Source organism: Procambarus clarkii, chromosome 40 (genome assembly GCF_040958095.1).
Source record: "Procambarus clarkii isolate CNS0578487 chromosome 40, FALCON_Pclarkii_2.0, whole genome shotgun sequence".
Lineage (NCBI taxonomy): Eukaryota > Metazoa > Arthropoda > Malacostraca > Decapoda > Cambaridae > Procambarus > Procambarus clarkii.
Window position 1 is genome coordinate 18,337,099 of NC_091189.1, and position 15,128 is coordinate 18,352,226.

At 46.9% G+C, this 15,128-nt stretch overlaps 1 protein-coding gene across 6 annotated transcripts in view; it reads right to left on the minus strand.

The window, feature by feature from the left end:
- LOC123757958 (late secretory pathway protein AVL9 homolog) overlaps positions 1 to 2,578 on the minus strand; it is an 89,839-nt gene extending 87,261 nt beyond the window's left edge. For 3 of the 6 annotated variants that reach the window (XM_069338788.1, XM_045741956.2, XM_045741955.2), the window contains exon 1: positions 2,360 to 2,578. In XM_069338788.1, the coding sequence (XP_069194889.1) occupies positions 2,360 to 2,434 (75 nt within the window). In that variant the 5' untranslated portion in view covers positions 2,435 to 2,578. The remainder of the gene's footprint in view (positions 1 to 2,359) is intronic. The other 3 variants (XM_045741957.2, XM_069338790.1, XM_045741958.2) reach the window with 3 other exon arrangements.
- Positions 2,579 to 15,128: the final 12,550 nt, after the last annotated feature.

Genomic DNA, 15,128 nt, shown 5'->3' on the forward strand with positions numbered 1-15,128 from the left:
GTACACTGGCAGGAGGGTTACCCCTTCATGAGTACACTGGCAGGAGGGTTACCCCTTCATGAGTACACTGGCAGGAGGGTTACCCCTTCATCAGTACACTGACAGGAGGGTTACCCCTTCATCAGTACACTGGCAGGAGGGTTACCCCTTCATCAGTACACTGACAGGAGGGTTACCCCTTCATCAGTACACTGGCAGGAGGGTTACCCCTTCATCAGTACACTGGCAGGAGGGTTACCCCTTCATCAGTACACTGGCAGGAGGGTTACCCCTTCATCAGTACACTGGTAGGATGGTTACCCCTTCATCAGTACACTGGCAGGATGGTTATCCCTTCATCAGTACACTGACAAGAGGGTTACCCCTTCATCAGTACACTGGCAGGATGGTTACTCCTTCATTAGTACACTGGCAGGATGGTTACCCCTTCATCAGTACACTGGCAGGAGGGTTACCCCTTCATCAGTACACTGCAGGTTTGTATAAAATACTGTATTCAGTACAAAATACCATGACATTTTTTTGTTTGGAGAAATTAGGGATCATCTTGATCATGAACCATGACCAAACTTCAGAATATAATGTCCCAATTACAGACCATTAATGGGGTTCTGACCTATTTGGAGTCTCCTTGTCCACTTTGCTATTTTATACAAAATTAAAAGTTATAGCTGCCTTGTTGATACAATTCTGGTTATGTTATCTTCATTTTATACTGCATCTATATAGCACAGCATTTCATAACTCTGTAGCAAACATACGTTATTCATACTTCTAAGGAAAGGTCAACACGGTTTATTATTACATAATACAATTCTCACTGCATATTTTTTCAATTTTTTTTTTTCAGGGATATTCCTGCATGGGGCCCTAAGACTCTGGCTGGCCCACTAAGTGTTGTTTGTTTCCATTTTACTTGGGTAAAGTATGAGTATTTGACTCATATGGCCGCTTCAGTAAGATTTTGTCTCACGTGTTCAACAACTTCTTCTTCTCTGTTGAATCTAAGTTGAAATCTTAATGGGGTTTGTAACTTTGTACTGTGCTAGATAATGTTCCAATGGTCTGTCAAACATTTCTCCACAGTGCTGACATTTCCTCTCATCTTCCGGAACCTGTAAGCCTATTTCCCATGCACATGGGTATCCAAGCCTGATGCGATGTAAGTGTACTTCTGTTGCTCTACTGCTCCTTTTCATCAAACTAAGTGGTTCATAGTTGGCTGAATTCTTGTACCAACCCACAGATCCTGATGTTGCAACTGCTGTGTTGTGGTCACTGTACATCTTTTGCACTGCTCTGTTTCTAATTACTTTCTTAATCTGTGATAGACTCTGTGGTATGTAAATGTCTACATTTCTTCTCTTAGTTGCAAGTTTTGCAGCTTTGTTTGCATTGTCATTTCCTATTCAGGTAAGGTACATACATACAAGAGACTTTACAAAAATTGATAGATTTTTATTGATAGACTATTATTCCCACATGACTTGGCACCCAGTTGACAAGTACCCAACGGCCTTGATGTTTGAGTGCTTGTATTAATGATATGACATTTGTGATCAGATGGATGTTATCACATATGTGTTCTTGTTGCAAGGTTTCAATGGCAGTTCTCGAATCTGTATGTATGATAACATGTTGTTGGTGTTCAGCAAGAGCATGTTCCCAAGTCTTTTGAATGGCTAGTACAGTATCTCTGTAAAGTCGAGTCTCCAACTATTTACAGTTTCCTGCTTTAACTGCAGCTCCGGTTTCTTGTCCCTGCTGGTCTACTGATCCATCTGTGAAGTAAGTGAAGCTGTCAGATGCCAAGTTTGCTTCTATATGCATCTGTGCAATATTATGTAGCAGATGAGGCTTTGTCTGGTTTTTTCAGCATGATCGGCTTTCCAAAACAGCGAAGTGTTACACCCCCATCTGTACAGTGGCTGGAGTACAGTGTGCAGTCCTTGGTGCTCGGGCCTGCCACTTGTCGCCTGACACAGCTGGAAAGACTTTTTTTTTTTTACATAACTCCTGCTCCTATAATAGCATGACGCAATACACTTTAAGTCCGATAGCCTCATACCACAAACCGAGACATTCAAACTCTGAGAATAATGTGCCATTCCTCAAGCTGTCATTCTGCGTTACTATTTTATCAGCAACGTATGTGCTTAAACTACATACCAGAATAGAGCCCCTTTGGGATATGCAGTGCTTTTATATTTTCTGTACAATAATAAGCTATGTAAAGATTAGGTTAAGTTAGGTTAGTATGGTTAATTTAGGTTAACCGCGAGTTCGTAACAAGAGGTGACTTAGAATGCAAAAACTTTCCAGCCTTACAAAGAGCACCAACGGAGATTATCGATTTTACCTGCATTCCCTTCTTGTGGTGGAATCCCACGACGATGACGTGTAGAGCTATCGGATCCTTGTCCTGCTCCTGCATGTTGCACGACGGCCACCGTCACTAGGGAGGAAATAAGGCCTTACAGGCGTCTCTGACTCATGACAAGAGTGCTGTTTACATCAGCAAACTGGTCGCTTGCACTCCGGCGTTTCGCACCTGGTCCTCACCCAACTCACTCACTCACTGCGAGTACTTCTCATACATTGTCAATACCTAATTATCACACACTGCCCACTCCTCTTTCTCACATTGCTCAAACTTGCACAAACTGCCACCACCTCGCACTCACTGCCAACACCTCAACAACACTGCCAACACCTCGCATTCACTGTCAACACCTCGCACAACCTGGCAACAAACTGCCAAAACCTTGCACAAACTGCCAACACCATAAAATCACTGCCAACACCTCGCACACACAGCCCACACCTCCCACACACTGCCAACACCTCGAACTCGCTGCCAACACCTCGCATTCGCTGCCAAGACTTCGCACTCGTTGCCTACCTCTCGCACTCGCTGCCAACACCTCGCACTCACTCTCAAAACCTCGCAAACATTGCCAACACCTCGCCTTCACTTTAACGCCTCACACACAATGACAACACCTCACACACTCACTGTCAACACCTCGCACAAACTGCCAACACCTTGCACTCGCTGCCAACATCTCGCACTCACTGCCAACACCTCGCACTCACTGTCAACACCTCGCACTAACTGCCAAAGTTTCGCACAAACTACCCACACCTCGCACTCACTACCCACACCTCACACACACTCCCCACACCTCGCACACACTGCACACACCTCGCACACACTGTCCACACCTCGCACACACTGCACACACCTTGCGCACACTGCCCACACCTCGCACACACTGCACACACCTCGCACACACTGCCCACACCTCGCACACACTGCCCACACCTCGCACACACTGCCAACATCTCTCACTCACTGCCCACACCTCCCACAAACTGACAGCATCTCGCACACACTGCCCACACCTCGCACACACTAGCCACACCTCGCACACACTGGCCACACTTCGCACACACTGCCCACACCTCGCACACACTGCACACACCTCGCACACACTGGCCACACCTCGCACACACTGGCCACACTTCGCACACACTGCCCACACCTCGCACACACTGCACACACCTCGCACACACTGCCCACACCTCGCACACACTGGCCACACCTCGCACACAGTGCCCACACCTCGCACACACTGGCCACACCTCGCACACACTGCCCACACCTCGCACACACTGCACACACCTCGCACACACTGCCCACACCTCGCACACACTGCTCACACCTCGCACACACGGCCCACACCTCGCGCACACTGCCCACACCTCGCATACACTGCCCACACCTCGCACACACACTGCCCACACCTCGCACACACTGCCCACACCTCGCACACACTGCCCACACCTCGCACACACTGCCCACACTGCACACACCTCGCACACACTGCCCACACCTCGCACACACTGCACACACCTCGCACACACTGCCCACACCTCGCACACACTGGCCACACCTCGCACACACTGCCCACACCTCGCACACACTGGCCACACCTCGCACACACTGCCCACACCTCGCACACACTGCACACACCTCGCACACACTGCCCACACCTCGCACACACTGCCCACACCTCGCACACACGGCCCACACCTCGCGCACACTGCCCACACCTCGCATACACTGCCCACACTTCGCACACACACTGCCCACACCTCGCACACACTGCCCACACCTCGCACACACTGCCCACACCTCGCACACACTGCCCACACTGCACACACCTCGCACACACTGCCCACACCTCGCACACACTGCCCACACCTCGCACACACTGGCCACACCTCGCACACACTGCCCACACCTCGCACACACTGGCCACACCTCGCACACACTGCCCACACCTCGCACACACTGCACACACTGCCCACACCTCGCACACACTGCCCTCACCTCGCACACACGGCCCACACCTCGCACACACTGCCCACACCTCGCATACACTGCCCACACCTCGCACACACTGCACACACACTGCCCACACCTCGCACACACTGCCCACACCTCGCACACACTGCCCACACCTCGCACACACTGCCCACACCTCGCACACACTGCACACACACTGCACACACCTCGCACACACTGCCCACACCTCGCACACACTGCCCACACCTCGCACACACTGCCCACGCCTCGCACACACTGCCCACACCTCGCACACACTGCCCACACATCGCACACACTGCCCACACCTCGCACTCACTGCCCACACTGCACACACTGCCCACACCTCGCACACACTGCCCACACCTCGCACACACTGCCCACACCTCGCACACACGGCCCACACCTCGCGCACACTGCCCACACCTCACATACACTGCCCACACTTCGCACACACACTGCCCACACCTCGCACACACTGCCCACACCTCGCACACACTGCCCACACCTCGCACACACTGCCCACACTGCACACACCTCGCACACACTGCCCACACCTCGCACACACTGCCCACACCTCGCACACACTGCCCACACCTCGCACACACTGGCCACACCTCGCACACACTGGCCACACCTCGCACACACTGCCCACACCTCGCACACACTGCCCACACCTCGCACACACTGCCCACACCTCGCACACACTGCACACACTGCCCACACCTCGCACACACTGCCCACACCTCGCACACACGGCCCACACCTCGCACACACTGCCCACACCTCGCATACACTGCCCACACCTCGCATACACTGCCCACACCTCGCACACACTGCACACACACTGCCCACACCTCGCACACACTGCCCACACCTCGCACACACTGCCCACACCTCGCACACACTGCCCACGCCTCGCACACACTGCCCACACCTCGCACACACTGCCCACACATCGCACACACTGCCCACACCTCGCACTCACTGCCCACACCTCGCACACACTGCACACACTGCCCATACCTCGCACACACTGCCCACACCTCACACACACTGCCCACACCTCGCACACACCTCGCACACACTGCACACACCTCGCACACACTGCCCACACCTCGCACACATCTCGCACACACTGCACACACCTCGCACACATCTCGCACACACTGCACACACCTCGCACACATCTCGCACACACTGCCCACACCTCGCACTCATTGCCCACACCTCGCACACACTGCCCACACCTCGCACACACTGCCCACACCTCGCACACACTGCCCACACCTCGCACACACTGCCCACACCTCGCACACACTGCACACACTGCACACACCTCGCACACACTGCCCACACCTCGCACACACTGCCCACACCTCCTCGCACACACTGCCCACACCTCGCACACACTGCCCACACCTCGCACACACTGCACACACACTGCACACACCTCGCACACACTGCCCACACCTCGCACACACTGCCCACACCTCGCACACACTGCCCACACCTCGCACACACTGCCCACACCTCGCACACACTGCCCACACCTCGCACACACTGCACACACTGCACACACCTCGCACACACTGCCCACACCTCGCACACACTGCCCACACCTCCTCGCACACACTGCCCACACCTCGCACACACTGCCCACACCTCGCACACACTGCACACACCTCGCACACACTGCCCACACCTCGCACACACTGCCCACACCTCGCACACACTGCCTACACCTCGCACACACTGCCCACACCTCGCACACACTGCCCACACCTCGCACACACTGCCAACACCGTTGGGAGCCGTTGAGTGTAACCTTGGATTGTCAATGAGCAATCTGAGAGCAGCAGTACACCGAGAACTTCAACAAGATCTTGTAGATCTGAGGCAAAGTGAAATTGACACCGGTAATTCCATCTATCATCATACTATCATGCAAGAGGAGCCACACATCTATGGATCTTCCAATAAAATCAGCAGATTTCTAGATGTTACTACTGCTCGGCATCGACTCGGTTACAAGTATCTCTGGGCATTCTCATTATCTGCCGATGTAGACCTGACCAAATTTAAACTGTGTCAACAAAATTATTCGCACACCCTGCGTCACTATGTGATGGAGTGCGAAAAGATACGTGAATTTAGAGACAAATCTATAACCAATGTTCCAACGATGTGTAAATATTTAATTCAAAATGATCTGCTACCAGAAATTTTAGCCAAATATCCCCAGTTTGCTAACTGTAGGTAGTAACTAAGTAATTGTAACCTATCCACCGCTGCCCACTGGATGGGTGGGCGGTGTGCAGGACAAACATATCAATTGTGACACTAGCTCTTCACATATGTCAGTTGCTTAATTTAGAACCTGTACTTGTGGTCGATCTCGAACCCATTGTTGATGTGATGACTTATATTGAATTTTGTAACTAGCTCATCAAGACTGTAACTTGCTTAGCTAAATGAATTGTGAGGTTCAGTCCCTGAGCCCATTATGTGCCTCTGTAACCCTTTCCACTACCGCCCACAAGATGGGTATGGGGTGCATAATAAATGAACTAAACTAAACTAAACTTGACCTACAGTTTATATAATACCGGAAATATCGGATATGACTCTTAGACGTTATTTTGAGCGGAATTCATAGTGATTCCACATACTTGGAGTTTTAAATTACTACTTTTTATAATGCAAATATGCAAATTTGATATTTGCATATTTTAAAATATCGTATTTGCATATAAAAAATAACGTCCATGAGTAATATTTCCGATATTTTGAAAACTGTAGGTCAGTTTTGGCAAAATCTCACTTATCGCCGTTTGCACTTATTTGTATATCTTCGGTATAAAAAGTCGTAATTTAATTCATTCTCTTTCGCTGCTTCTAGCGTTTGTGTGGGTGTTTTGGGATGTTGTCAAATCTTTCCAGAGAGAACACTGATGTAAAGTATTCATTCATTGTTGGCTACATTTTTATCGTCAATTATAACTTGGTTGGTGTCACCTTTTAATGGTTCAATGAACCAAATAATGGCGACTTTGGATCCAAATGTTTTGCTCACGTTTCTTTTGGCTGATTTGACTTTGTCGTTGAATTCATTGCTCTTCTGTATATCTTATTATCTGTGATTCTTAGTGGATTGAAAACTTTGCCAAAGGTTGAGCTTAGTTGCCGGAGCTTTTTTCACAGTGCCATCTATCTAGTACTCTTTCTTTTCTTTCTCAATTATTGACAAGTTCAGTGATGCATGGTAATGTAAGGTGGACCAATAATAACAGTAGCGATGCTCAACTTATTTATTAGATAAATACGATAAGAAACAAAAGTATCAAGGTCACTGGGGTACAGCCAATACTATAGGGACCTCACACCAGGGTCAACACATAACTAGTCAAATATATATTTTAAGAGAAACACGACTGGTCGCAGCTGACTGGTTGACAGACGCTATATCATCTCTGTAGCAAGTATATTATTTCAGTAATAATAATAATAATAATAATAATTTATTTAGGAAAAGTACATACATAGATGCAGTTACAAACATTGTGATTGATTTATAGATAGAGCTAGTACATACAATACCTAAAGCCACTAGTACGCATAGCGTTTCGGGCAAATAATATACTTGCTCCATATTCTCATTAGCTTATGTGCAGATAATGAGATGGGTCTGTTAATTGTGCAACCCGTTCTCGCACTTGCTTATACAAGTCTCGCACTTGTGACTACAAGCAATAAGTCATATATGTACTATCTTGTGCGAGAGCGGGTTATTCCAGCTCTGCAACCCGGTCCTCTGGTTACAGTTAATACCCCTTTTCCAAGTGTACAACTAATTACAGTTAATACTTCTTCCCAACCAGCTAGATGATGGTCAGGTGAGGTGGAGGCTCGTAAATTCTCATATACATCAATGTTCTTCCAAATGCCACTCAACACTTTAACGAATTCTATTGGCTGATCTTTATTTTCTCTCATGCTAACCCGCTTATTCTAAATGACACAGTGAATATTGAACTAATGAATATTAGTGAATATTGACACAGTGAATATTGACTGCTAGCAAACTTACCCTTAGCCTTAATAAAATGTTTTTATATATTATTTGGTAACAAGTCCAACAATCAAATTAACCTAAGAATTAACAATACCCAGATTATGAGCAGAGTAGATGGGAAGTTCCTTAATGGTCAAATAGACAACAAACTGAAGTTCCATTTCCAAATGCAAAATTTTATTTAAAAAAATCTATAAAGCAGTAACGCATTCTCTCCAAAATGCGACACTACGAACCTACCCCTGTCTTAATAACTGCATCATTCGCTCATTTGCTATTTTTTCTGCCAATGTTCCCCCCCCCCCCCCCTTTTTTTATTTTTGTATTTTCTCAACACAATTTATACTTTAATCTCAATTAGTATTAAGTTTTAGTCTTAGTGTTTTTCCTGCCCGAAACGCTTTGCGTAATAGTGGCTAGTATGTACTAGCTCTATCTATAAATCCATCAATGTTTTGTATCTCACCTTGTATGTATGTACTTTACCTGAATAAATATTTGATTTGATTTTTTTCGATATCTCACCTATGGTGACCAGCAACCAGGAGGCCTGGTCAAAGACCGGGCCGCGGGGACACTAAGCCTCGGAAGCACCTCAAAGTAACCTCAAGGTATGGTATCTGTGCCTGGGGATCTGCCGCCCTTACTTACCTCAGACTCCTTATTACTCAATATAAATCTTCATCCACCTTCTGGTGGATGTATAAATGGATTTTGCTAAAGCTTTTGATAAGATACCACATGAAAGACTGGCAAGAAAATTACAGGCCCATGGAATAAATGGTAAAATATTAGAATGGATAGAACAATGGTTGAAGGAAAGAAAACAAAGGGTCGTGCTAAATGGAAACGAATCTGAATGGAGAAATGTGATAAGTGGGGTGCCTCAAGCTCCATTTTGGGACCTACCCTTTTTGTCATATACCCCAATGACATAGACGGGAATATTAATATATTACAAACCACATCATCAAATTTGCAGGTGACACAAAGATTTATGGTAAAGTTGGAAATGATAACGGTATTGACGTCTTACAAAGAGATCTACATGAACTCCACAAATGGCCAGAAGACTGACAAATGCTTTTTAATATCGACAAATGCAAGACCATACATGTGGGGCTTAACAACCCACGCCACAACTATCAAATTTATACCAAGCGGCGCAAAGTAGTTGGCAACTACCAACACAAGCAGATCATAGATCATATCGCAGGCCACCGGAAGACGACCAGCTGGATGAGGAGCCATCTGAGGTCGAGCATCACCGGCGACTCAACCAACAGTAAGGGCCGAGGAGGCTGGAGGCCGAGCGGTGACCTGGCGACAGAAGACACGGGCTTGTGGCGTGAGGATGCGGTGCTGCAGGTGACGGCACAGCAGCTCCGAGAAGGTGTCCAGGTCCGCCTTCTTCTCCACCACCACCACCTGCAACCACAACAACGTCAGCATCAGGACCATCTCCTGGGGCATCAAGGCCTGGAACTAGTACAGTCTTATATCTGCCAGTCATCATGTAGTAGCAGAACACTTATGTTACAGTGATGTGTGATGTGAGTGTGGCCATGTTTTACAGTAGACATGTGCAAGTGTGAATGTGTGTTACAGTCGGCATACATGTATGTGTGTTACAGAGGAAAGGTCCAATAGAACGCACACAAAGGTCAACTGCTTCATGCTCAACAAACCACGCGCAATATAGAACAGAAAATAGATGCATGTATATACGTGTGTTACAGTGGATGGTCGCGTGTTACAGTGGATGGTCGCGTGTTACAGTGGATGGTCGCGTGTTACAGTGGATGGTCGCGTGTTACAGTGGATGGTCGCGTGTTACAATGGACGCGTGTGTGGATGTGGACATAGACATAGACGTTTAACGTGTGTGTGTGAAAATGCTCACATCATCAATAGCGACGACAGGAACTTGTAAGAGCGCCGGTGCCAACTGGTGCTGCCGTCTGCCGGCCTCCAGGAACAGCTGGGAACCTTCACCAGAGAGCGCACACTGGTACACTGCTTGCAGGCCCGCCTCAGACCCGCTCCTCCCTCCTCCAGACTCCAACACACACTGTTCACAGATGTAAATTTAAGTAGTAACTTAGTTTAGTTCATTTATTATGCACCCATACCATCCCGTGGGCGGTAGTGGAAAGTGTTACAGAGGCACATAATGGGCTCAGGGACTGAACCCCACAATTCATACAGCTAAAGCAGAAAATCACTTTGTTATTAGGTTAAATATTAGAATATGATATTAAACTACTGATATATTTACAAACCATGTAGCTGTTTATTCAAGGCTGTAACTTGACAAATTAATTATGACCAATTATTAATTATTATTATTTTTGGGTCCATTTCATGAGCCAATAAAAAGGACATCGCACTTTGACTTATAACTCCACTATGACTAAAAACTAATGTACTGAAAATCATAGAATCTTCCAAAAGTGACGTGATGTCCCGTTTTCTATTCGTGGGTCCTAGGGTAGGTTAGGTTCGGCCAATTTAGTACATCAGATTAGTGACGTTGTGAGCGCTCGAGTGGATGGATGATGGTAATGATGTGCCTCTGTTCCCTTTCCACTCCTACGCATCATGGGTGTGGCCGGGTGCATAATAAATGAACTGATTGTGCTTCTCAAATGTTACGTATGTCTAACAGGCTGCTAACAGAATGGCAATGATCGGTCGCTCACACACCGGACTCTAAATACCGCAGCATATGCATGTGCCCCGCGACAAGCAAAGGATAGTTTGCATGTCACAAACGGGTGCATAATAAATGAACTGATTTGTGCTTCTAAATTGTTTAATTTAATGCCTGTCGCTTCTAATGCGACAGGCATTAAAATAAAAATAATATTTTTCAAATTAAATATCTGAAATTTTACATACTCATATTACAGTTGGCTTCGTTTTCGACTCTCATTCTGGGTCCTGGGTTCCATTCCCAGGAGGAACAGTCAAAATTATTTACAATTATATATTAAAATGTAAGCAATTAGTTATAAAGTTCTTATGGTGGTCTTGATAATACTTTAGCCGCGTGATAGGCCTCAATTAAGCTCAAGGCCAAACTAAAGACAATAATGAATTACTAATCAAATTTTAGTGAGAGTTACGGGGCACCTTCTGCGCGACGGTGAAGACCTGGTGGAGGTACGTGGCCTGCCGGAGGATGTGTGTGTGTTGGGTGAGGCAGGCGGCGAAGGCGAGCTGGGCTGACTCTCCACCAGTCAGGTGACGACCTCCACAACTGACCAGCCAGTTCCCCAGACAGTCACCATACCCGTACTGGCAGCCTCCATCCTGAAGTGTTGACGTTACTCACACACCTGTCTCTCTCTTATTACACCTGCTGCTATATTGATGCTCACACACCTGTCTCTCTTATTACACCTGCTCCTATATTGATGCTCACACACCTGTCTCTCTCTTATTACATCTCTTATTACATCTGCTGCTATATTGATGCTCACACACCTGTCTCTCTTATTACACCTGCTGCTATATTGATGCTCACACACATGTCTCTCTTATTACACCTCTTATTACAGCTGCTGCTATATTGATCGTCACACACCTGTTTCTTATTACACCTGCTGCTATATTGATGCTCACACACCTGTCTCTCTCATTACACCTGCTGCTATATTAACACTCAAACACCTGTTTCTCTTATTACAGAAGAGAACGGCTTGAAGGGGAGACCAGAGGAACAGAAAGAGGTTACCTTTCAATAGAATGAACATAATATACTAACATATGTGTGGCGAGGAGGATGACAATGTTAATTAAGGAATTGGATAGGCAGTGTAGAGTATACGGTGAGAGGATTCAAGTATACAGTGATGAAGAGGTATAACAAGGGAAATATTAATATATCAACACAAAGCACAAGACGGAATATTGAACAAACTGAATTAGCATAGTATATTCATAAAGGACTTGGGTAAATACTGGTTTGGGAATTAGGTGACCAATTTATGGAATAAATTATCTAAGAATAGACATGTGATTTATGGATTATTTTAAACAAATGCTCGAGATATGTATGAGTTTTGTTGGGTATAAACAGGAGCTGCCTCGCGTGGGCCACCAGTGACAAAAATGGGTAAATATAAGAATATCGATCAGGAACACGGAAGAAATCATTCATAACATGGTACTGCAACGGCTTACGCAAAGACCTGAAACAGCTGAGTAACTGAAGCACAACACCGGTCACCCCAACTAGGGAGGAACAGAACTCACCTGGCGAACGAGACCGTAAGGAATGAGTTCGAGGTGAACGTGTTGCCGGAGTGTGGACATGGCTGGGAAGAGCTGGTAATTGATGAACCAGCTGGACGAGGAGCACGCTGACGTGAAGATCACACTCACGTTCACCTGACCATCACACCGACAAAATTATTAACGTTTCTTTGTATTTGGTGGTGGCTGAAGCCAGCCAGGTACAGTGTTATACTCACTACAATGCCAGCTGTGGACAACCAGCTAGTAAGACGACGAGAAGCAGGGGTACAGACGACGACAAAAGAGGGGTACAGATGACGAGATGCGGGAGTACAGGCGACGAGAAGCAGGGGTACAGCCGACGAGAAGTAATGGTTACAGACAACGAGAAACAGGGGGTACAGAATACGAAAAGTAGGGGTACGGACGACGAGAAGCTGGGGTACAGAGGACGAGAAGCAGGGGTATAGAGGACGAGAAATAGGGGTACAGACAAAGAGAAGCTGGGGTACAGACGACGAGAAGCAGAGGTACAGAGAACGAGAAGTAGGGGTACAGAGAACAAGGAGAGGGGTACAATAGAGCTGACCTTGTGTAATTGCTGTAAAGGTGAGGGAGTCTCCCAGTACGGTGGGCCGTTGTTCACCAGCTGCTGCCCCTCAGTAAAACCATGAAGGGTGAGAGTGGGTGGGTAAGGCGCAGAGGGTGGCAGCGACGCCATGATACTCCGGCGGCAGGTCTTGCCGGCGCCACACCCCGTCTCACAGCAGGAGGAGTCGAGCGGGCACTGGGCATCCAGGGCACACCTTCGCTGTCAGGGGGAACATATCTCACTCTCATCAACACATATATGACCTCTCACACATACAGATGTGACACGGGAAATGTGACACACGAGAGGTGTGTGACAGTTAAAATTGACGTTATATTATGCAATTAATTTTGAATAACTTATGATATAATGAAATTAATTTAGAGTGTTTGCTAGGGAAGGCCAGACTTATACAACCAAAATTAAAATACTAAAAAATAATGATGTAGAAATCAAAACTAAAAAAAAAATATGCACGTTAGTGGCTTTGTAAGAATGTGCAAATACCAATCTTATTTCATTTCACCAACCCATTGTACCTGCGTGTGAATAAATTATTCACAGGCCAAGTCAATTATATTGGTGTACGTCAATTATATTGGTGTACGTCAATTATATTGGTGTACGTCAATTATATTGGTGTACGTGACTCTTGGAGAGACCTCTCCAAGTCACATTTTCTTGTGTTGAGACCTGCAGAACTCTTTGCCGAAGTCTCCGTCTACCACAACCTGCGGTGGTGGTTGGTGGTGGGGAAAGGGGGAGTGTGGTTCTTACCTGCGTGGAGCGCCGCCTTCGGTACCCGGAGGCAGCGTGCCGGCAGCCCTGGCCGCCGTGCGGGCACACCGCCCTGCAAAACACGAGGTCTTTGTTACTCCTGGTGCATCCGTATACATACACACATACACATGCTTAATATATGCACTTTTATATACACGCGCATGTCAAATTTGCACACACACACACACACACACACACTCGTGCCAAACATACCCACAAGCTACACTGACCTACCATGATGAAGCAACAAGCTTCACTGGCCTACCATGATGAAGCAACGAGCTACACTGACCTACCATGATGAGGCTACACTGACCTACCATGATAAAGCTACACTGACCTACCATGATGAAGCAACAAGCTACACTGACCTAACATGATGAAGCAACAAGCTACACTGACCTACCATGATGAAGCAACAAGCTACACTGACCTACCATGATGAAGCAACAAGCTACACTGACCTAACATGATGAAGCAACAAGCTACACTGACCTACCATGATGAAGCAACAAGCTACACTGACCTACCATGATGAAGCAACAAGCTACACTGACCTACCATGATGAAGCAACAAGCTACACTGACCTACCATGATGAAGCAACAAGCTACACTGACCTACCATGATGAAGCAACAAGCTACACTGACCTACCATGATGAAGCAACAAGCTACACTGACCTACCATGATGAAGCAACAAGCTACACTGACCTACCATGATGAAGCAACAAGCTACACTGACCTACCATGATGAAGCAACAAGCTACACTGACCTACCATGATGAAGCAACAAGCTACACTGACCTACCATGATGAAGCAACAAGCTACACTGACCTACCATGATGAAGCAACAAGCTACACTGACCTACCATGATGAAGCAACAAGCTACACTGACCTACCATGATGAAGCAACAAGCTACACTGACCTACCATGATGAAACAGTGTGCTATCCTTACCTACCATATGCTAAAGCAACAAGCTAATCTAACCTACCATGATGAAACAACAAGCTACGCTAACCTACCTTGATGCACATAATACTTTT